Source organism: Bombina bombina, chromosome 4 (assembly GCF_027579735.1).
Source record: "Bombina bombina isolate aBomBom1 chromosome 4, aBomBom1.pri, whole genome shotgun sequence".
Lineage (NCBI taxonomy): Eukaryota > Metazoa > Chordata > Amphibia > Anura > Bombinatoridae > Bombina > Bombina bombina.
The window spans coordinates 1,151,538,660-1,151,561,103 of NC_069502.1; the positions used below are offsets into that span (position 1 = coordinate 1,151,538,660).

The 22,444-nt window shown below is 39.7% G+C and overlaps 1 protein-coding gene across 2 annotated transcripts in view; it reads right to left on the minus strand.

The window, feature by feature from the left end:
- The window catches only part of LOC128658089 (calpain-8-like), a 314,417-nt gene that overhangs the window by 147,032 nt on the left and 144,941 nt on the right, over window positions 1-22,444 (minus strand). For both annotated transcript variants that reach the window (XM_053712543.1, XM_053712542.1), the window contains exons 6-8: window positions 17,059-17,136; window positions 11,305-11,390; window positions 5,246-5,320 (exon numbers count right to left, since the gene is read on the minus strand). In XM_053712543.1, the coding sequence (XP_053568518.1) occupies window positions 5,246-5,320; window positions 11,305-11,390; window positions 17,059-17,136 (239 nt within the window). The remainder of the gene's footprint in view (window positions 1-5,245; window positions 5,321-11,304; window positions 11,391-17,058; window positions 17,137-22,444) is intronic.

Here is a 22,444-nt window from a genome sequence, read left to right on the forward strand (position 1 = left end):
TGCAACCAAAAACAAAACTTTCCAGGATAATAACTTAATATCAACGGAATGTAAGGGTTCAAACGGAACCCCCTGAAGAACTGAAAGAACTAAATTGAGACTCCAAGGAGGAGTCAAAGGTTTGTAAACAGGCTTGATTCTAACCAGAGCCTGAACAAAGGCTTGAACATCTGGCACAGCTGCCAGCTTTTTGTGAAGTAACACAGACAAGGCAGAAATCTGTCCCTTCAAGGAACTTGCAGATAATCCTTTCTCCAAACCTTCTTGAAGAAAGGATAGAATCTTAGGAATTTTTACCTTGTCCCAAGGGAATCCTTTAGATTCACACCAACAGATATATTTTTTCCATATTTTGTGGTAAATTTTTCTAGTTACAGGCTTTCTGGCCTGAACAAGAGTATCAATGACAGAATCTGAGAACCCTCGCTTTGATAAGATCAAGCGTTCAATCTCCAAGCAGTCAGTTGGAGTGAGACCAGATTCGGATGTTCGAACGGACCTTGAACAAGAAGGTCTCGTCTCAAAGGTAGCTTCCATGGTGGAACCGATGACATATTCACCAGGTCTGCATACCAAGTCCTGCGTGGCCACGCAGGAGCTATCAAGATCACCGATGCCCTCTCCTGATTGATCCTGGCTACCAGCCTGGGGATGAGAGGAAACGGCGGGAATACATAAGCTAGTTTGAAGGTCCAAGGTGCTACTAGTGCATCTACTAGAGTCGCCTTGGGATCCCTGGATCTGGACCCGTAGCAAGGAACCTTGAAGTTCTGATGAGAGGCCATCAGATCCATGTCTGGAATGCCCCACAATTGAGTAATTTGGGCAAAGATTTCCGGATGGAGTTCCCACTCCCCCGGATGAAATGTCTGACGACTCAGAAAATCCGCTTCCCAATTTTCCACTCCTGGGATGTGGATTGCAGACAAGTGGCAGGAGTGAGACTCCGCCCATTGAATGATTTTGGTCACTTCTTCCATCGCCAGGGAACTCCTTGTTCCCCCTTGATGGTTGATGTACGCAACAGTCGTCATGTTGTCTGATTGAAACCGTATGAACTTGGCCTTTGCTAGCTGAGGCCAAGCCTTGAGAGCATTGAATATCGCTCTCAGTTCCAGAATATTTATCGGGAGAAGAGATTCTTCCCGAGACCAAAGACCCTGAGCTTTCAGGGGTCCCCAGACCGCGCCCCAGCCCACCAGACTGGCGTCGGTCGTGACAATGACCCACTCTGGTCTGCGGAAGCTCATCCCCTGTGACAGGTTGTCCAGGGACAGCCACCAACGGAGTGAATCTCTGGTCCTCTGATCTACTTGTATCGTCGGAGACAAGTCTGTATAGTCCCCATTCCACTGACTGAGCATGCACAGTTGTAATGGTCTTAGATGAATTCGCGCAAAAGGAACTATGTCCATTGCCGCTACCATCAAACCTATTACTTCCATGCACTGCGCTATGGAAGGAAGAGGAACAGAATGAAGTATTTGACAAGAGTTTAGAAGTTTTGATTTTCTGGCCTCTGTCAGAAAAATCCTCATTTCTAAAGAGTCTATTATTGTTCCCAAGAAGGGAACCCTTGTTGACGGAGATAGAGAACTTTTTTCTACGTTCACTTTCCACCCGTGAGATCTGAGAAAGGCCAGGACAATGTCCGTGTGAGCCTTTGCTTGAGGAAGGGACGACGCTTGAATCAGAATGTCGTCCAAGTAAGGTACTACTGCAATGCCCCTTGGTCTTAGCACCGCTAGAAGGGACCCTAGTACCTTTGTGAAAATCCTTGGAGCAGTGGCTAATCCGAACGGAAGTGCCACAAACTGGTAATGCTTGTCCAGGAATGCGAACCTTAGGAACCGATGATGTTCCTTGTGGATAGGAATATGTAGATACGCATCCTTTAAATCCACCGTGGTCATGAATTGACCTTCCTGGATGGAAGGAAGAATTGTTCGAATGGTTTCCATTTTGAACGATGGAACCTTGAGAAACTTGTTTAGGATCTTGAGATCTAAGATTGGTCTGAATGTTCCCTCTTTTTTGGGAACTACGAACAGATTGGAGTAGAACCCCATCCCTTGTTCTCCTAAAGGAACAGGATGAATCACTCCCATTTTTAACAGGTCTTCTACACAATGTAAGAATGCCTGTCTTTTTATGTGGTCTGAAGACAATTGAGACCTGTGGAACCTCCCCCTTGGGGGAAGCCCCTTGAATTCCAGAAGATAACCTTGGGAGACTATTTCTAGTGCCCAAGGATCCAGAACATCTCTTGCCCAAGCCTGAGCGAAGAGAGAGAGTCTGCCCCCCACCAGATCCGGTCCCGGATCGGGGGCCAACATCTCATGCTGTCTTGGTAGCAGTGGCAGGTTTCTTGGCCTGCTTTCCTTTGTTCCAGCCTTGCATTGGTCTCCAGGCTGGCTTGGCTTGAGAAGTATTACCCTCTTGCTTAGAGGACGTAGCACTTGGGGCTGGTCCGTTTCTGCGAAAGGGACGAAAATTAGGTTTATTTTTGGCCTTGAAAGACCTATCCTGAGGAAGGGCGTGGCCCTTGCCCCCAGTGATATCAGATATAATCTCTTTCAAGTCAGGGCCAAACAGCGTTTTCCCCTTGAAAGGAATATTAAGCAATTGGTTCTTGGAAGACGCATCCGCTGACCAAGATTTTAACCAAAGCGCTCTGCGCCACAATAGCAAAACCAGAATTTTTCGCCGCTAACCTAGCCAATTGCAAAGTGGCGTCTAGGGTGAAAGAATTAGCCAATTTGAGAGCATGAACTCTGTCCATAATCTCCTCATAAGAAGGAGAATTATTATTGAGCGCCTTTTCTAGCTCATCGAACCAGAAACACGCTGCTGTAGTGACAGGAACAATGCATGAAATTGGTTGTAGAAGGTAACCTTGCTGAACAAACATCTTTTTAAGCAAACCTTCTAATTTTTTATCCATAGGATCTTTGAAAGCACAACTATCTTCTATGGGTATAGTGGTGCGTTTGTTTAGAGTAGAAACCGCCCCCTCGACCTTGGGGACTGTCTGCCATAAGTCCTTTCTGGGGTCGATCATAGGAAACAATTTTTTAAATATGGGGGGAGGGACGAAAGGTATACCGGGCCTTTCCCATTCTTTATTTACAATGTCCGCCACCCGCTTGGGTATAGGAAAAGCTTCGGGGGGCCCCGGGACCTCTAGGAACTTGTCCATTTTACATAGTTTCTCTGGAATGACCAAATTCTCACAATCATCCAGAGTGGATAACACCTCCTTAAGCAGAGCGCGGAGATGTTCCAATTTAAATTTAAATGCAGGTTCAGCTTGTTGAGAAATTTTCCCTGAATCTGAAATTTCTCCCTCAGACAAAACCTCCCTGGCCACCTCAGACTGGTGTAGGGGCCCTTCAGAACCAATATCATCAGCGTCCTCATGCTCTTCAGTATTTTCTAAAACAGAGCAGTCGCGCTTTCGCTGATAAGTGGGCATTTTGGCTAAAATGTTTTTGATAGAATTATCCATTACAGCCGTTAATTGTTGCATAGTAAGGAGTATTGGCGCGCTAGATGTACTAGGGGCCTCCTGTGTGGGCAAGACTGGTGTAGACGAAGGAGGGGATGATGCAGTACCATGCTTACTCCCCTCACTTGAGGAATCATCTTGGGCATCATTTTCTCTAAATTTTGTGTCACATAAATCACATCTATTTAAATGAGAAGGAACCTTGGCTTCCCCACATTCAGAACACAGTCTATCTGGTAGTTCAGACATGTTAAACAGGCAAAAACTTGATAACAAAGTACAAAAAACGTTTTAAAATAAAACCGTTACTGTCACTTTAAATTTTAAACTGAACACACTTTATTACTGCAATTGCGAAAAAGTATGAAGGAATTGTTCAAAATTCACCAAAATTTCACCACAGTGTCTTAAAGCCTGAAAAGTATTGCACACCAAATTTGGAAGCTTTAACCCTTAAAATAACGGAACCGGAGCCGTTTTTATATTTAACCCCTTTACAGTCCCTGGTATCTGCTTTGCTGAGACCCAACCAAGCCCAAAGGGGAATACGATACCAAATGACGCCTTCAGAAAGTCTTTTCTATGTATCAGAGCTCCTCACACATGCATCTGCATGTCATGCTTCTCAAAAACAAGTGCGCAATAGAGGCGCGAAAATGAGACTCTGCCTATGATTAGGGAAAGCCCCTAGAGAATAAGGTGTCCAATACAGTGCCTGCCGGTTATTTTACATAATTCCCAAGATTAAAATAATTCCTCAAGGCTATGGAGTATAAAATATGTTTATATATAAATCGATTTAGCCCAGAAAATGTCTACAGTCTTAAAAAACCCTTGTGAAGCCCTTTTTTTCTTTCTGTAATAAAAATGGCTTACCGGATCCCATAGGGAAAATGACAGCTTCCAGCATTACATCGTCTTGTTAGAATGTGTCATACCTCAAGCAGCAAAAGTCTGCTTACTGTTCCCCCAACTGAAGTTAATTCCTCTCAACAGTCCTGTGTGGAAACAGCCATCGATTTTAGTAACGGTTGCTAAAATCATTTTCCTCTTACAAACAGAAATCTTCATCTCTTTTCTGTTTCAGAGTAAATAGTACATACCAGCACTATTTTAAAATAACAAACTCTTGATTGAATAATAAAAACTACAGTTAAACACTAAAAAACTCTAAGCCATCTCCGTGGAGATGTTGCCTGTACAACGGCAAAGAGAATGACTGGGGAAGGCGGAGCCTAGGAGGGATCATGTGACCAGCTTTGCTGGGCTCTTTGCCATTTCCTGTTGGGGAAGAGAATATCCCACAAGTAAGGATGACGCCGTGGACCGGACACACCTATGTTGGAGAAATACAAATGTCAGGGTCATTTAAGTGAACAATATTATATAATGTATCTTTACAAGGACGTGCATTTTCTTGTGTCCTTATTTAAATAACAATAGGTACCCTACTTATTGTAAAGCTCCCTTATACATTTGACCTATTACTGATTGTTAGATAAACCTTTCCAGACCTGGTACATTCTACTGTATGTATATCACAACATCCCCTGGTAGCCAGAGAGTAAGAACTTAATTAATTTATATATTTATATACAAATACCCACAAAAGTGGTAACGCCTCAACATTGTGATAACTTCTAAATTTGAAATATACAGTATTTGCCAACCCCTAAAGTATTTACTGGTTTGCAAGTATGTACGTGAGCAATTCTTCTTTGCAGTAAGAGAACTTACCAAGCTTCCCCATCATCGCACTGCAGGTTAAGATCAGCCTTTACTTTGGGGTCCACCTTGTCCCATTCAGAGGAACTGACAGAAAATAAAATTAATAAACGCATCATTTACGTGACATTACTGGAACAATTTGCCTTATATATAAGATGACTATTTCAGGTGTGTTCTTATGGAGTTTACTTTTGTTGTTGTTGAATTTTCTTTTAACCAAGTACAGTTATTTAAATTCCTAAAGTGCATATGATTCACAGCTGAACTGACAGCAAAAGGACCAACCGGAAAGAACTGCCAGTACTCTCATGAAATGACGACCATGTATGTTCCTGTTTGATTTTGCTGTTTAGATGTGATTGTTAATCATAGTTACTTGGTACTTCACATTTATTAGCTTTGCTTTTTCTTGGAGTGGGAAGGTTACTCGCTCCTAAGCCTAATCTAATTATAGCAGTTAAGGAGCAGCGGTCTTAAAACCGCTGCTCCTTAACTTGTCTGCTGCCTCTGAGGCTGCAGACATCAATCCGCCTGATATCAGGTTGATTGACACACACTTCGAATCTGCAGGGGGTGGCATTGTACAAGCAGTTCACCAGAACTGTTTGTGCAATGTTAAATGCCCACAGCATATGCTGTCAGCACGCTGCGATGTCTGTCGAACATGATCCACTGAGCGGATCATGTCGGACAGACACTTGATAAATCGGTCCCCATCTTACAATAGGCTAGTCTTTATGTTTTTAATATGCCATTGTATATAGCATTTATTTAGTGCTTAATGTCCCTTTAAAGGGATATTCTAGTGCAAAAAATCATGTTCTAATTTGTACAGCATGACATTTTTGGGTTAATGACTAATGGGGTTAAAGACATACGGCTAGATTACGAGTTTTGAGTTATGAGTGAAAAAGCCTCATAACGCTGCTTTTTCACTACCGCTGCTATTACGAGTTTTGCAGGTATAGCTGTACCGCACAATTTTTTGGCCTTAAAGCAAAGAAACTGCCGCACCTTTAAAAAAGTCCTTTATCAGTGGGACTTCCATAGTGCCGGTATTACAAATTTTGCCTGGGAGGCCAAAAAGTGAGCGGTACACCCTATACCGTCAAGATTCGTACCTCCATCTAAAGTCAGTAGTTATGGGTTTTACGTTACAAATCTGTAGCATAAACCTCATAACTAAAGTGTTACAAAGTACACTAACACCCATAAACTACCTTTTAACCCCTAAACCGAGGCCCTCCTGCATCGCAAACACTAAATTAAATTATTAACCCCTAATCTGCGGCTCCGGACATCGCCTCCACTATAATAAACATATTAACCCCTAAATCGCTGCACTCCTGCATCGCAAACACTAGTTAAATATTATTAACCCCTAATCTGCCGCCCCAACGTCACCGCTGCCACTATACTAAAGTTATTAACCCTTAAACCTAACCCTAAGTCTAACCCTAACACCCCTAACTTAAATATAATTAAAATAAATCTAAATAAAAATTACTATCATTAACTAAATAATTCTAATAATAATTCTAAAACTAAATACTTACCTGTAAAATAAACCCTAAGCTAGCTGCAATATAACTAATAGTTACATTGTAGCTAGCTTAGGTTTTATTTTTATTTCACAGGCAAGTTTGTATTTATTTTAACTAGGTAGACTAGTTAGTAAATAGTTATTAACTATTTACTAGCTACCTAGTTAAAATAAATACAAATGTATCTGTAAAATAAAACCTAACCTGTCTTACACTAACACCTAACATTACACTACAATTAAACCAATTACATTAATTAAATACAATTAACTAAATTACAAAAAAAATAAACACTAAATTACACAAAATAAAAAAGAAATTATCAAATATTTAACCTAATTACACATAATCTAATAGCCCTATCAAAATAAAAAAGCCCCCCCCCCCTAAAAAAAAAAAACCCTAGCCTAAACTAAACTGCCAATAGCCCTTAAAAGGGCCTTTTGCGGGGCATTGCCCCAAAGAAATCAGCTCTTTTACCTGTAAAAAAAAATACAAACAACCCCCCAACAGTAAAACCCACCACCCACACAACCAAATCCCCCAAATAAAATCCTATCTAAAAAACCTAAGCTCCTCATTGCACTGAAAAGGGCATTTGGATGGGCATTGCCCTTAAAAGGGCATTTAGCTCTTTTTCTTTGCCCAAATCCTAAGCTAAAAATAAAACCCACCCAATAAACCCTTAAAAAAACCTTTCACTAACCCCCGAAGATCCACTTATTGAAGACCGGACATCCATCCTCAACGAAGCCGGGAGAAGTCTTCATCCAAGTGGCAAGAAGTCCTCAACGAAGCCGGGAGAAGTCTTCATCCAAGCGGCAAGAAGTGGTCCTCAAGACGGGCAGAAGTCTTCATCCAGACGGCATCTTCTATATTCATCCTTCCGCCGCGGAGCGGCTCCATCTTCAAGACATCCGGCGCAGAGCATCCTCTTCTGTTGACGGCTACTGAAGAATGAATGTTCCTTTAAGGGACGTCATCCAAGATGGCGTCCCTTGAATTCCGATTGGCTGATAGAATTCTATCAGCCAATCGGAATTAAAGGTGAAAAAATCCTATTGGCTGATGCCGGATGGATGAAGATAGAAGATGCCATCTGGATGAAGACTTCTGCCGGCTTGGATGAAGACTTCTCCCGGCTTCGTTGAGGATGGATGTCCGGTCTTCAAAAACATTAAGTGAATCTTCGGGAGTTAGTGTTAGGTTTTTTTAAGGGTTTATTGGGTGGGTTTTATTTTTAGCTTAGGGTTTGGGCAAAGAAAAAGAGCTAAATGCCCTTTTCAGGGCAATGGGGATCTTAGGTATTTTAGATAGGATTTTATTTGGGGGGTTTGGTTGTGTGGGTGGTGGGTTTTACTGTAGGGGGGTTGTTTGCATTTTTTTTACAGGTAAAAGAGCTGATTTCTTTGGGGCAATGCCCTGCAAAAGGCCCTTTTAAGGGCTATTAACAGTTTAGTTTAGGCTAGGGTTTTTTATTTTGGGGGGGCCTTTTTATTTTGATAGGGCTATTAGATTAGATGTAATTAGTTTAAATATTTGATAATTTCTTTTTTTATTTTGTGTAATTTAGTATTTATGTTTTTTTTGTAATTTAGTTAATTGTAGTGATGTCGCGAACCTAAAATTTGAACCTAAAATTTTGCGTTCGCGAACGGCAGCCGCGAACTTCCACAACTGTTAGCGAACGGGCGAACCGCCATAGACTTCAATAGGCAGGCGAATTTTAAAACCCACAGGGACTCTTTCTGGCCACAATAGTGATGGAAAAGTTGTTTCAAGGGTACTAACACCTGGACTGTGGCATGCCAGAGGTGGATCCATGGCAAAACTCCCATGGAAAATTACATAGTTGATGCAGAGTCTGGTTTTAATCCATAAAGGGCATAAATCACCTAACATTCCTAAATTGTTTGGAATAACGTGCTTTAAAACATCAGGTATGTACACTACTGTTACACCAGATATGAGTTGCACTGGGGTGACACTGTGCCCTGGCAGGCAGGCACTTAAACGCACACGTGTGAAGGAAACTGACTGCTATTATTTAACACAGTCAAAAAAGTGTTTTTTTTTAAAATCTACACTACTGTTACACCACATATGAGTTGCACTGGGGTGACACTGTGCCCTGGCAGGCAGGTACTTAAACGCACACGTGCGAAGGAAACTGACTGCTATTATTTAACACAGTCAAAAAAGTGTTTTTTTTTTTTAAATCTACACTACTGTTACACCAGATATGAGTTGCACTGGGGTGACACTGTGCCCTGGCAGGCAGGCACTTAAACGCACACGTGTGAAGGAAACTGCTATTATTTAACACAGTCAAAAAAGTGTTGTTTTTTTTTTTTAAATCTACACTACTGTTACACCACATATGAGTTGCACTGGGGTGACACTGTGCCCTGGCAGGCAGGCACTTAAACGCACACGTGTGAAGGAAACTGACTGCTATTATTTAACACAGTCAAAAAAGTGTTGTTTTTTTTAAATCTACACTACTGTTACACCAGATATGAGTTGCACTGGGGTGACACTGTGCCCTGGCAGGCAGGCACTTAAACGCACACGTGTGAAGGAAACTGCTATTATTTAACACAGTCAAAAAAGTGTTGTTTTTTTTTTAAATCTACACTACTGTTACACCACATATGAGTTGCACTGGGGTGACACTGTGCCCTGGCAGGCAGGCACTTAAACGCACACGTGTGAAGGAAACTGACTGCTATTATTTAACACAGTCAAAAAAGTGTTGGTTTTTTTAAGTCTACACTACTGTTACACCAGATATGAGTGGTGGCACTGGGCAAGTGGGCACAGTATACGCTGTGAGCCTGACACACACGCTGGCAGGCAGGCAACTGCAATTAGATTACACAGGGAAAAAAAAAAGCAGCCCTAGAAAGGGCTTTTTGGGGTGCTGTCCTTACAGCAGAGATCAGATGAGTCCTTCAGGACTGTAGTGGACACTGAATACACTAGCTTGGCTGGAATGTGCCTGCTGGCTGTGAGGTACAGGGTCAAAGTATTACTCAATGATGACGAATAGGGGGCGGATCGAACATCGCATATGTTCGCCCGCCGCGGCGAACGCGAACTTGCTATGTTCGCCGGGAACTATTCGCCGGTGAACAATTCGCGACATCACTAGTTAATTGTATTTAATTAATGTAATTGATTTAATTGTAGTGTAATAATAGGTGTTAGTGAAAGACAGGTTAGGTTTTATTTTACAGGTAAATTTGTATTTATTTTAACTAGGTAGTTAGTAAATGGTTATTAACTATTTACTAACTAGTCTATCTAGTTCAAATAAATACAAACTTAGCTGTGAAATAAAAATAAAACCTAAGATAGCTACAATATAACTATTAGTTATATTGTAGCTAGGTTAGGTTTTATTTTACAGGTAAGTATGTATTTAGTTTTAAATAGGAATTATTTAGGTATTAATTGTAATTTTTATTTAGATTTATTTTAATTATGTTAAAGTTAGTGGTGTCAGGGTTAGGTTAGGGTTAGGGTTAGATTTAGGGTAAAGTTTAGGGGTTAATAACTTTAGTATAGTGGCGACGATGTTGGGGGCGGCAGATTAGGGGTTAATAAGTGTACTTAGGTAGTGACGACATTGGGGGCGGCAGATTAGGGGTTTATAGGTGTAATGTAGGTAGCTACGGCATTGGGGGCAGCAGATTAGGGGTTAATAAGTGTAGGTAGGTGGCGGCGACATTGGGGGTGGCAGATTAGGAGTTAATAAATATAGGTAGGTGGCAGCGATGTCGGGGACGGCAGATTAGGGGTTAATAAGTGTAATGTAGGTGGCGGCGATGTCGGGGCAGCAGATTAGGGGTGTTTAGACTCGGGGTTTATGTTAGGGTGTTAGGTGTAAACATAACTTTTCTTTCCCCATAGGAATCAATGGGGCTGCATTACGGAGCTATACAAGTGTTAGACTTTTTTTTTAGCCGGCTCTCCCCAGTGATGTCTATGGGGATATCGTGCATCTCAAAGCAGCGCTGGTATTTGTGTGCGGTATAGAGCTCAAAGCTGCCTTACTGCCTGCTAACGCCAGGTTTTTGCAAACCTGTAATAGCAGCGCTATAGGGAGGTGAGTGATGGAAATAACTTGCAAAACTCGTAATCTAGCTGATAGGAAGTAAGCCAGTCAGCCAGTCAGTCAGCCAGTCAGTCAGCCAGTCAGTCAGTCAGCCAGTCAGTCAGTCAGTCAGCCAGTCAGTCAGCCAGTCAATTAGGAAAGGTAATCACACAGCCCCAGCATCTCTTGATAGGCAGCTACAGTTTAAGGGTAAAACACACAGGGGTTGACCCCAATCCTTTACAAATTTATTTTCTACAGAAAATCTCCAAAAATCTATTGGGAGTGTTGTAGGTAAATCATTTGATAAACTTTTTAACATATTGTGATCAAACCTATAATTATCTATGGTCAGTAATGTGTAAAGTTGTAGTTTCTATATATAGAGCTAAACTGCCATTGTTAGGACTGTAGATAAAACTTACTTATCACTCCAAGCTCCATTCCATTCTGCATAACCCCAGGGGTTTCTCACCCTGATTAACTTTTCTTTTCCATCATTAAAGGAAACCTGAAAAGGAAACACAAATTTATGATTCAGACAGAGCAGGCAATTTTAAACAGCTTTCTAATTTACTTCTATTATCAAATGTACTTTGCTCTCTTGGTATCTGTTGTTGAAATTACATGGATGTAAGCTCAGGAGCATGCACATAGCTGGGGCACTATATGTAAGCAGTTTTGCAAGAGCACTAGAGGGCATCACTATTTCATGCCATTTAGTGCTCCAGAGACCTACCTAGGTGTTTCTTCAACAAAGAATATCATGGAAACTCAGCAAATTTGATCATAGGTCTTAATCACAAAAATATTTTTTGGGTTTCATATCCCTTAAAGGCTTAAACCTCCACAGGAGGGGTAAACACATAGGCCAACACATAGGCAAGTTGCATGCTCTAACGCAGCTAACGCGGGGCTTGACAAATTGATTGAAAATGAAACTTTTGGCTCTCCCTGTGATATTATATTTAAGTCACCAAATTGTGTCCATCAAAGATGGTCCCAAAGGACAAAGGCGCCCCCAAGAGGCTTCCGTCGATGGTAGATAAACACCAGGATCAGCTCTTCTTATGACAAGTGGAAATGCTGTATAATGAAAAAAGAAAGAAAGGTGCTCCAATGGTGCAGAAAATCACAACAGATATTTAAATATGCTCAAAATCCCCCTCCACTGAATGTTACTCACAGAGGTAGCGCACTATATTGCAGTCCAAGTCAGGCAGGCTGGATTGATCAGAGCACACCAGCTGGCTCACTCCGGCAAGCAGGTGACATTTATAGAACAGTCTCCAAATAAAATTCACAAACCCTTGTAAAAACAAAACCCCCCTATAGGTAAGGGGTAATTTTTTGTGAACAAAGTTAAAATCTAAAACAATCTGCAACACATTTCTCAGTGCTTATGGCACTGTTTCCTCAGGCAGTGAATATAAGTAAATGAACAATATAACATATATAAAGGGGCCTATCTATCAAGCGCCGAATGGAGCTTGAGGGCCTGTGTTTCTGGCGAGCCTGGAGGCTCGCCAGAAACAGCAGTTATGAAGCAGTGGTCACAAAGACCGCTGCTCCATAACCCTGTCCACCTGCTCTGTCCACCTGCTCGAGTACGATCGGGTTGATTGACACCTCCTTGCTGGTGGCCATTTAGCCACGAGTCTGCAGGGGGCGGCGTTGCACCAGCAGCTCTTGTGAGCTGCTGGTGCATTGCTGAATATAGAGAGCGTATTGCTCTCCGCATTCAGCAATGTCTGTCGGAACTGATCCGCACTGTCAAATCAGGTCCGACAGACATTTGTTAAATATGCCTGATAGCCTTTAGTTAACCAGAGAAACATACAGGTATTAAAATGTCCGTGTGCAAATTTGCATCATTATCCTAATTAACAACAAGCTTCTGGTGTATAAAGATTAACCCCTTAGAAACATTGTGGTAAAACATCCAAAATACAATGGGCTCTATTTAACAAGGTCTGGCGGACCTGATCCGACAGTGCGGATCAGGTCCGCCAGACCTCGCTGAATGCGGAGAGCAATACGCTCTCCGTATTCAGCATTGCACCAGAAGCTCATAAGAGGGGGTGTCAATCAACCCGATCGTACTCGATCGGGTTGATTTCCGGCGATGTCTGTCCACCTGCTCAGAGCAGGCGGACAGCGTTATGGAGCAGCGGTCTTTGTGACCGCTGCTTCATAACTGCTGTTTCTGGAAAGTCTGAAGACTCGCCAGAAACAGGGGCCATCAAGCTCCATAAGGAGCTTGTTAAATAGAGCCCAATATATAATTCTCATTTAGATCAGACACCTGATTCAAATATCTCCACATTCCCATATATTGGGAACAAGTACAAAGTTAATACCTTGTTATATCATCTAGAACAGTGTTTTTCAACCAGTGTGCCGTGAGAGATCCTCAGGTGTGCCGCGGCAGACTGACAACAGTGCGGGGGTGTCCCTCTTTCAAATTTTGAAATATTGGGAGGTATGTGGGCTCATCAGGCATCATTTACAACCATGACATTGCCATTCATTCACAGACAATGATTATGATTGTTTGTGAATGAATGTCAATATGTCATGTATAGTTTGTAGGAGGCACGGCATGACAGCACAGTACAGTGTATATATATCCTGTATTAGGCTAAAATGTGTGATTTTGTGAAATTTTGGGATGGTGGTGTGCCACAGGATTTTTTAATGTAAAAAAGTGTGCCACGGTTGCAAATCATGAGTCTAGAAGTTAGCCTCTTAGAGGCATTGTACCATACTGGGATGTATCATTCTTATTTGAATCAGATATCAGTTTCAAATGACTCCACAATAACATATATTGCATATAAATACAAAAAAAAGTTGATACCTTGTTACAGTATCGCCGATCCCAGCGTGTCTATACTATTTGGAACACTTCTGCATTCTGATAATCCGGCTCTGTGTCATGAGTAACACGTGATGCAACGTTACTCCCAATCAAATTCCGGGAAGCCGATCCACCACTAGGTTTCCATAACAACTGAAAAGCTTTACATCAGGCACAACCAGGTATCACAATGCGGAAGTGATCTAGACACAGCCTTATAAGTGCGAGACTGGTTGGGAATGCAACTAATATATTGCGGTGACATCCAAAAATTCATTAAACATAGAAGATACTTAAAATAACATAAATAAAAACCTAAAACAATACATAAAATCTATACTCAAATAAATCAAATAAATGATCTACAGAAAAGATAAGATAAAAAACTCAGCATAACACGATATTCTATATTATTATTATTTTAAAACTGGCTTAGTCTGATGTCCTTATAGCCGGTCTGTCCTAGTAAGTTACACTAAATGTATGGTCGATTGATAATACCAAAAGGAACCCATTACGATCTATGTGTATTCTATTCCATAATAATATGAATGGGCCAAGATCAGGAATGTATATGAATATATATGTATATATATATATATATATATATATATATATATCAAAATAACAATGCTTTCGGAAGCGTGTCTTCCTTTTTCAAGTCTGAAGCAATACACACTTGAAAAAGAAAGACACTCTTCCGAAAGCTTGTCATCTTATAAATGTATAGTTAGTTCAATAAAAAAAGTATCATTGCTCAATGCAATACTCTTGTTATTTTGATATCTAAATCTCTGGACTAACACGGCTACTCTAATCAATGTATATATATATATATATATATATATATATATATATATAAATAAAAAGACAATATTCATCCTAGATCAAACCCTATTTGGCTGCATCAAAATAAACCTATTGGAAAGCTGCCAGGTCTATATTTTCATTGAGACCTTCAGGCGATAGAGTTCTCAATTTCCATATCCAATAGGTTTCCCTTTGGCGCATCCTATTGAACCTATTATAATGTATGGATTTGGGGATATACTCAATGGAAATAATTCGATACATGTCCTCCCTACCCTCATGTGTATGTGTTCTATGGGCAGATACACTTTGTTTGATATACTTCCTCTTAATATTCCTGAGTGCTCCCCCCAGCGTGTTCTCAAACATCTACTGGTACATATACATGTGATCAGATAAACCACATATATGCTTTCACATGTCATCCTAGTCCTAATTGGATAAACCTCACCTGTAGTATTGGACTTAAAAGTAGTTTCCTTGTGGCCAATAAAACTACAAGTCATGCATCTACTTTTAGCACATTTGAAAATACCCTTATTAAGATTAAAAAAACCTGAACCGTTAGTTTGCTTTATTGAATACCTATAGTTTTTTTTTTTTTAGTAGCCACTATCCTGCTTGGAGCTAGGGAATTCTTTAAAGTTGGGGCCCTTTTAAATACGCATAGTGGCTTGTCTACTGCTATTCCCTTTAACATTTAATAATTTTGTAGCATGGGCCAATATTTCTCAAGGACATGGGTAATTTCTCTATAATTACTCTTGAACTGTGTTATACATTTTGGAGAATTCTTAAATCTATTCTCTTTGCGTACCTTAGTCTGTATTAGCTCATCCCTATCTCTAGCTGATGCTTTCATGAGGCTATGGGAGATTATTTTTTAATCATACCTCTTCTCCATGAATCTATCAGCTAAAAGGTCAGCTTCTTTCTTGAAATTTGTATCCCTTTTGCAGTTTCTTCGTAATATGCAAAACTGACTATATGGAATATTGTTTCGCCATCTTGGGTGATACTGTAACAAGGTATCAACTTTGTTTTTGTATTTATGTGCAATATATGTTATTGTGGAGCCTTTGAAACAGATATCTGATTCAAATAAGAATGATATATCCCAGTATGGATGTTCAATAATAACGGTGGTACAATGTCTCTAAGAGGCTAACTTCTAGATGATATAACCAGGTATTAACTTTGTATTTGTTCCCAATATATGGGATTGTGGAGTTATTTGAATCAGTTGTCTGATCTAAATGAGAATTATATATTGTATTTTGGATGTTTTACCACAATGTTTCTAAGGGGTTAATTCTTACACAGCAGAAGCTTGTTGTTAATTAGGATAATGATGTAAATTTGCAGACATTGGATACCTGTATGTTTCTCTGGTTAACTAAAGGCTTTATATATGTTGTATTGTTCATTTACTTATATTCACTGCCTGAGGAAACAGCGCCATAAGTTCACAATAAATTACCCCTTACCTATAGGGGTGTTTTGTGTATACAAGGATTTGTGAGTTTTATTTGGAGACTGTTCTATATATGTCACCTGCTTGCTGGAGTGAGCTAGCTGGTGGGCTCTGATCTATCCAGCCTGCCTGACTTGCACTGCAATATAGTGCCCTATTTTTGTGAGTATTATGCATTGGAGGGGCGATTTTGAATATCATCAATATTTGTTGTGATTTTCTGCCCCCCTCCCCTGTGATTTTCTTTCCCCCTCCCCTGTCTCTTTTTATATACAGCACACACAGGGTGTTGGACCTGTTATCCGGAATGAGCCAGCTGGTGGGCTCAGATTTATCCAGCCTGCCTGACTTGCACTGTAATATAGTGCGCTACCTCTGTGAGTAACATTCAGTGCAGGGGGATTTTAAACATATTTCAATATCTGTTGTGATTTTCTGCACCATTGGAGCACCTTTCTTTCTTTTTTCATTATACAGATATTATATTGAAACCATGTAATTATATATATATATATATATATATATATATATATATATAAAAAAGTGTGTGTGTATATATACATCCATAGAATTGCACTCACACATTATATAATGACCCCATGGCGTCTTGGGGACTTTAAACAAAGACTTAATTTTAATGTGTTAGTGGTTCCCCGGCACCTGGCTTTGTCGATCCTCTGTCTAACAAGCATGTTCTTTTTGCGCTACAATGTCCCTTTAACAATGAAAATGAAGATAAATAACGCTAGTCAGATGGTTGTTAAAATGATGAAATGTTGATCACATTTGTTTGGTCTAAACATTTACCGAACATTCAACATGATTTATCTGCAATAAAAGTTACCTTTTCAAAAGTAACATTATTGCACTTAAATATTAACAATAAAATGTCACAAACCTCAATGTAAGTCTCAAGGATATTATCTAAATGTCACATTTGAATCTATAAACACGTTCAAAAGGCTGAATTTGCGTAAAACTACAGACGCCCATCCCTATAAATTCTGTAAGGCATTAAGATACATGAGTATTTACCTCTACGGCTCCAACTAAAGAATATGCATGACCTTTAATCACATTTTGCTTTGTTCGTTCTTCTTCATCTGCTGAAATCTGCAGTAAAATAGTGTGAGAGAAATGTTTATTACAATATACTTCAACTTAAAAAAAAGTTAGAAAACAAGACTGGTTTTATGTATAAAAAATATATTTGATAAAGGAACAGACTCTAGAATTTGATAGTTGTATTCTAAAGCTGACATATCTATCTGGTTTACACCTTTTAAAGTAGACATGTACAATTTGTTTTGTTCCAAATCGAAATTCGAACGAAATTCGAGTGATACAGAGATTCAAATGTATCCAAATTTCTGAATTACCCTAGTAACGAAACTAAACGAATCTGAATGAATTTGGAGCAAAAAATCTGAATTAGTTCGGATTCATTTGTTTTATTCAAATGGACATGGCACGATAGTCTGACTTTCTAGACTAATCACAAATCCTTTACCATTGCATATTTATTATTAAAAAAACAAATACAGATATATTACAATTAAATATAGTGAGATAGAACAGTGAAATAGTTCCTTTTTGTGTTGGTAGGAACCATCTGAATCAACGTAACATAACATAACGAATGAATCCAAACATATCGAACTTCCGAATTTCCGAATTGTCAAGGTATATGTAAAGATTAATAAATGTATATACATATTTTGATCATATGTTTGACTGGTCAGTAGAAAATGATTCAATTCATTCAGAAAATTTACTTGAGACTCCTGCCCCATCCTCCCACATTCAGTATACAAAATTTAGAATGCATCCAATAAAACTTTTGGTCTAATTAACCTCTATCTTGGAGGAAGATCAGAGTTTAAACTGTGGCGATAGGATAGTGCCATTAAATCATTTCAAAGGAAGGACTGTTCCCAAAAGATGTTCCACTGAGGTGTGAATTTAAAATCTCTATCAGATAATCGCTATCCCCTATCTCTACTCTAAAACCATCTGTATTTTGTGTCTCATAAGTTTTGGATAACAACAATTCTATTTACTATAAAAAAACCTTTCCAAATAGTTTTAGCTGACTGAAAACCTGTTTATCCTAATTAAAAGATAACATAGGTCTAGATTTAGAGTTTGGCGGTAGCCGTGAAAACCAGCGTTAGAGGCTCCTAACGCTGGTTTTAGGCTACCGCCGGTATTTGGAGTCACTCAAAATAGGGTCTAACGCTCACTTTCCAGCCGCAACTTTTCCATACCGCAGATCCCCTTACGTAAATTACGTATCCTATCTTTTCAATGGGATCTTTCTAACTCCGGTATTTAGAGTCGTGTCTGAAGTGAGCGTTAGAGCTCTAAAGACAAAACTCCAGCCGCAGAAAAAAACCAGGAGTTAAGAGCTTTCTGGGCTAACGCCGGTTCATAAAGCTCTTAACTAGTGTACTCTAAAGTACACTAACACCCATAAACTACCTATGTACCCCTAAACCGAGGTCCCCCCACATCGCCGCCACTTGATTAAATTTTTTTAACCCCTAATCTGCCGACCGCCACCTACGTTATACTTATGTACCCCTAATCTGCTGCCCCTAACACCGCCGACCCCTGTATTATATTTATTAACCCCTAATCTGCCCCCCACAACGTCGCCGCCAGCTACCTACAATAATTAACCCCTAATCTGCCGACCGCAAAGCGCCGCCACCTACATTATAGCTATGTACCCCTAATCTGCTGCCCCTAACACCGCCGACCCCTATATTATATTTATTAACCCCTAATCTGCCCCCCTCAACGTCGCCTCCACCTGCCTACACTTATTAACCCCTAATCTGCCGACCGGAGCTCACCGCTTCTATAATAAATGTATTAACCCCTAAAGCTAAGTCTAACCCTAACCCTAACACCCCCCTCAGTTAAATATAATTTTAATCTAACGAAATAAATGAAATCTTATTAAATAAATTATTCCTATTTAAAGCTAAATACTTACCTGTACAATAAATCCTAATATAGCTACAATATAAATTATAATTACATTGTAGCTATTTTAGGATTAATATTTATTTTACAGGCAACTTTGTAATTATTTTAACCAGGTACAATAGCTATTAAATAGTTAAGAACTATTTAATAGTTACCTAGTTAAAATAAATACAAAATTACCTGTAAAATAAATCCTAACCTAAGTTCTAATTAAACCTCACACTACACTATCAATAAATTAATTAAATAAAATACCTACAATTACCTACAATTAAACCTAACACTACACTATCAATACATTAATTAAATACAACATCTACAAATAACTACAATGAAATAAACTAACTAAAGTACAAAAAATAAAAAAGAACTAAGTTACAAAAAATAAAAAAATATTTACAAACATAAGAAAAATATTACAACAATTTTAAACTAATTACACCTGCTCTAAGCCCCCTAATAAAATAACAAAGACCCCCAAAATAAAAAAAATGCCCTACCCTATTCTAAATTAATAAAGTTAAAAGCTCTTTTACCTTACCAGCCCTGAACAGGGCCCTTTGCGGGGCATGCCCCAAGAAGTTCAGCTCTTTTGCCTGTAAAAAAAAACATACAATACCCCCCCCCAACATTACAACCCACCACCCACATACCCCTAATCTAACCCAAACCCCCCTTAAATAAACCTAACACTAAGCCCCTGAAGATCTTCCTACCTTGTCTTCACCTCACCAGGTATCACCGATCCGTCCTGGCTCCAAAATCTTCATCCAACCCAAGCGGGGGCTGGCGATCCATCATCCGGTGGCTGAAGAGGTCCAGAAGAGGCTCCAAAGTCTTCATCCTATCCGGGAAGAAGAGGCGATCCGGACCGGCAACCATCTTGATCCAAGCGGCATCTTCTATCTTCATCCAATGACGACCGGCTCCATCCTGAAGACCTCCAGCGCGGATCCGTCCTCTTCTTCCGACGACTTCCCGATGAATGAAGGTTCCTTTAAGGGACGTCATCCAAGATGGCGTCCCTCGAATTCCGATTGGCTGATAGGATTCTATCAGCCAATCGGAATTAAGGTAGGAATATTCTGATTGGCTGATGGAATCAGCCAATCAGAATCAAGTTCAATCCGATTGGCTGATCCAATCAGCCAATCAGATTGAGCTTGCATTCTATTGGCTGTTCCGATCAGCCAATAGAATGCGAGCTCAATCTGATTGGCTGATTGGATCAGCCAATCGGATTGAAATTGTTTAAAAATTGTTGTAATATTTTTTTATTTTTTGTACTTTAGTTAGTTTATTTCATTTTAGTTATTTGTAGATATTGTATTTAATTAATGTATTGCTAGTGTAGTGTTAGGTTTAATTGTAGGTAATTGTAGGTATTTTATTTAATTAATTTATTGATAGTGTAGTGTTAGGTTTAATTAGAGCTTAGGTTAGGATTTATTTTACAGGTAATTTTGTATTTATTTTAACTAGGTAACTATTAAATAGTTCTTAACTATTCAATAGCTATTGTACCTGGTTAAAATAATTACAAAGTTGCCTGTAAAATAAATATTAATCCTAAAATAGCTACAATTTAATTATATTTATATTGTAGCTATATTAGGGTTTATTTTACAGGTAAGTATTTAGTTTTAAATAGGAATAAGTTATTTAATAAGAGTTAATTTATTTCGTTAGATTTAAATTATATTTAAGTTAGGGGGGTGTTAGTGTTAGGGTTAGACTTAGCTTTAGGGGTTAATACATTTATTATAGTAGCGGTGAGCTCCGGTCGGCAGATTAGGGGTTAATAAGTGTAGGCAGGTGGAGGCGACGTTGTGGGGGGCAGATTAGGGGTTAATAAATATAATATAGGGGTCGGCGGTGTTAGGGGCAGCAGATTAGGGGTATATAAGGATAATGTAAGTAGCGGCGGTTTATGGAGCGGCAGATTAGGGGTTAATAATAATATGCAGGGGTCAGCGATAGCGGGGACGGCAGATTAGGGGTTAATAAGTGTAAGGGTAGGGGTGTTTAGACTCGGGGTACATGTTAGAGTGTTAGGTGCAGACGAAGGAAGAGTTTCCCCATAGCAAACAATGGGGCTGCGTTAGGAGCTGAACGCGGCTTTTTTGCAGGTGTTAGGTTTTTTTTCAGCTCAAACAGCCCCATTGTTTCCTATGGGGGAATCGTGCACGAGCACGTTTTTGAGGCTGGCCGCTTGCGTAAGCAACTCTGGTATCGAGAGTTGAAGCTGCGTTAAAAATGCTCTACGCTCCTTTTTTGGAGCCTAACGCAGCCTTTTTGTGGACTCTCAATACCAGAGTTATTTTTATGGTGCGGCCAGAAAAAAGCCGGCGTTAGCTACGCGGGTCCTTACCGACAAAACTCTAAATCTAGCCGATAGTCTTAATAACAAACAGAGAATGGATGGAGACAAAGTTCTGAGCATAAGCTAGTAAAAATCCCTAGGAACTGATAATTAACATACGACTAGATTTAGAGTTTTGTCGGTAACGACCCGCGTAGCTAACGCCGGCTTTTTTCTGGCCGCACCATAAAAAAAACTCTGGTATTGAGAGTCCACAAAAAGGCTGCGTTAGGCTCCAAAAAAGGAGCGTAGAGCATTTTTAACGCAGCTTCAACTCTCGATACCAGAGTTGCTTACGCAAGCGGCCAGCCTCAAAAACGTGCTCGTGCACGATTCCCCCATAGGAAACAATGGGGCTGTTTGAGCTGAAAAAAAACCTAACACCTGCAAAAAAGCCGCGTTCAGCTCCTAACGCAGCCCCATTGTTTGCTATGGGGAAACTCTTCCTACGTCTGCACCTAACACTCTAACATGTACCCCGAGTCTAAACACCCCTACCCTTACACTTATTAACCCCTAATCTGCCGCCCCCGCTATCGCTGACCCCTGCATATTATTATTAACCCCTAATCTGCCGCTCCGTAAACCGCCGCTACTTACATTATCCTTATGTACCCCTAATCTGCTGCCCCTAACAACGCCGAACCCTATATTATATTTATTAACCCCTAATCTGCCCCCCACAACGTCGCCTCCACCTGCCTACACTTATTAACCCCTAATCTGCCGACCGGAGCTCACCGCTACTATAATAAATGTATTAACCCCTAAAGCTAAGTCTAACCCTAACACTAACACCCCCCTAAGTTAAATATAATATTAATCTAATGAAATAAATTAACTCTTATTAAATAACTTATTCCTATTTAAAGATAAATACTTACCTGTAAAAAAAAATCCTAATATAGCTACAATATAAAATTATAATTATATTGTAGCTATTTTAGGATTAATATTTATTTTACAGGCAACTTTGTAATTATTTTAACCAGGTACAATAGCTATTAAATAGTTAAGAACTATTTAATAGTTACCTAGTTAAAATAAATACAAACTTACCTGTAA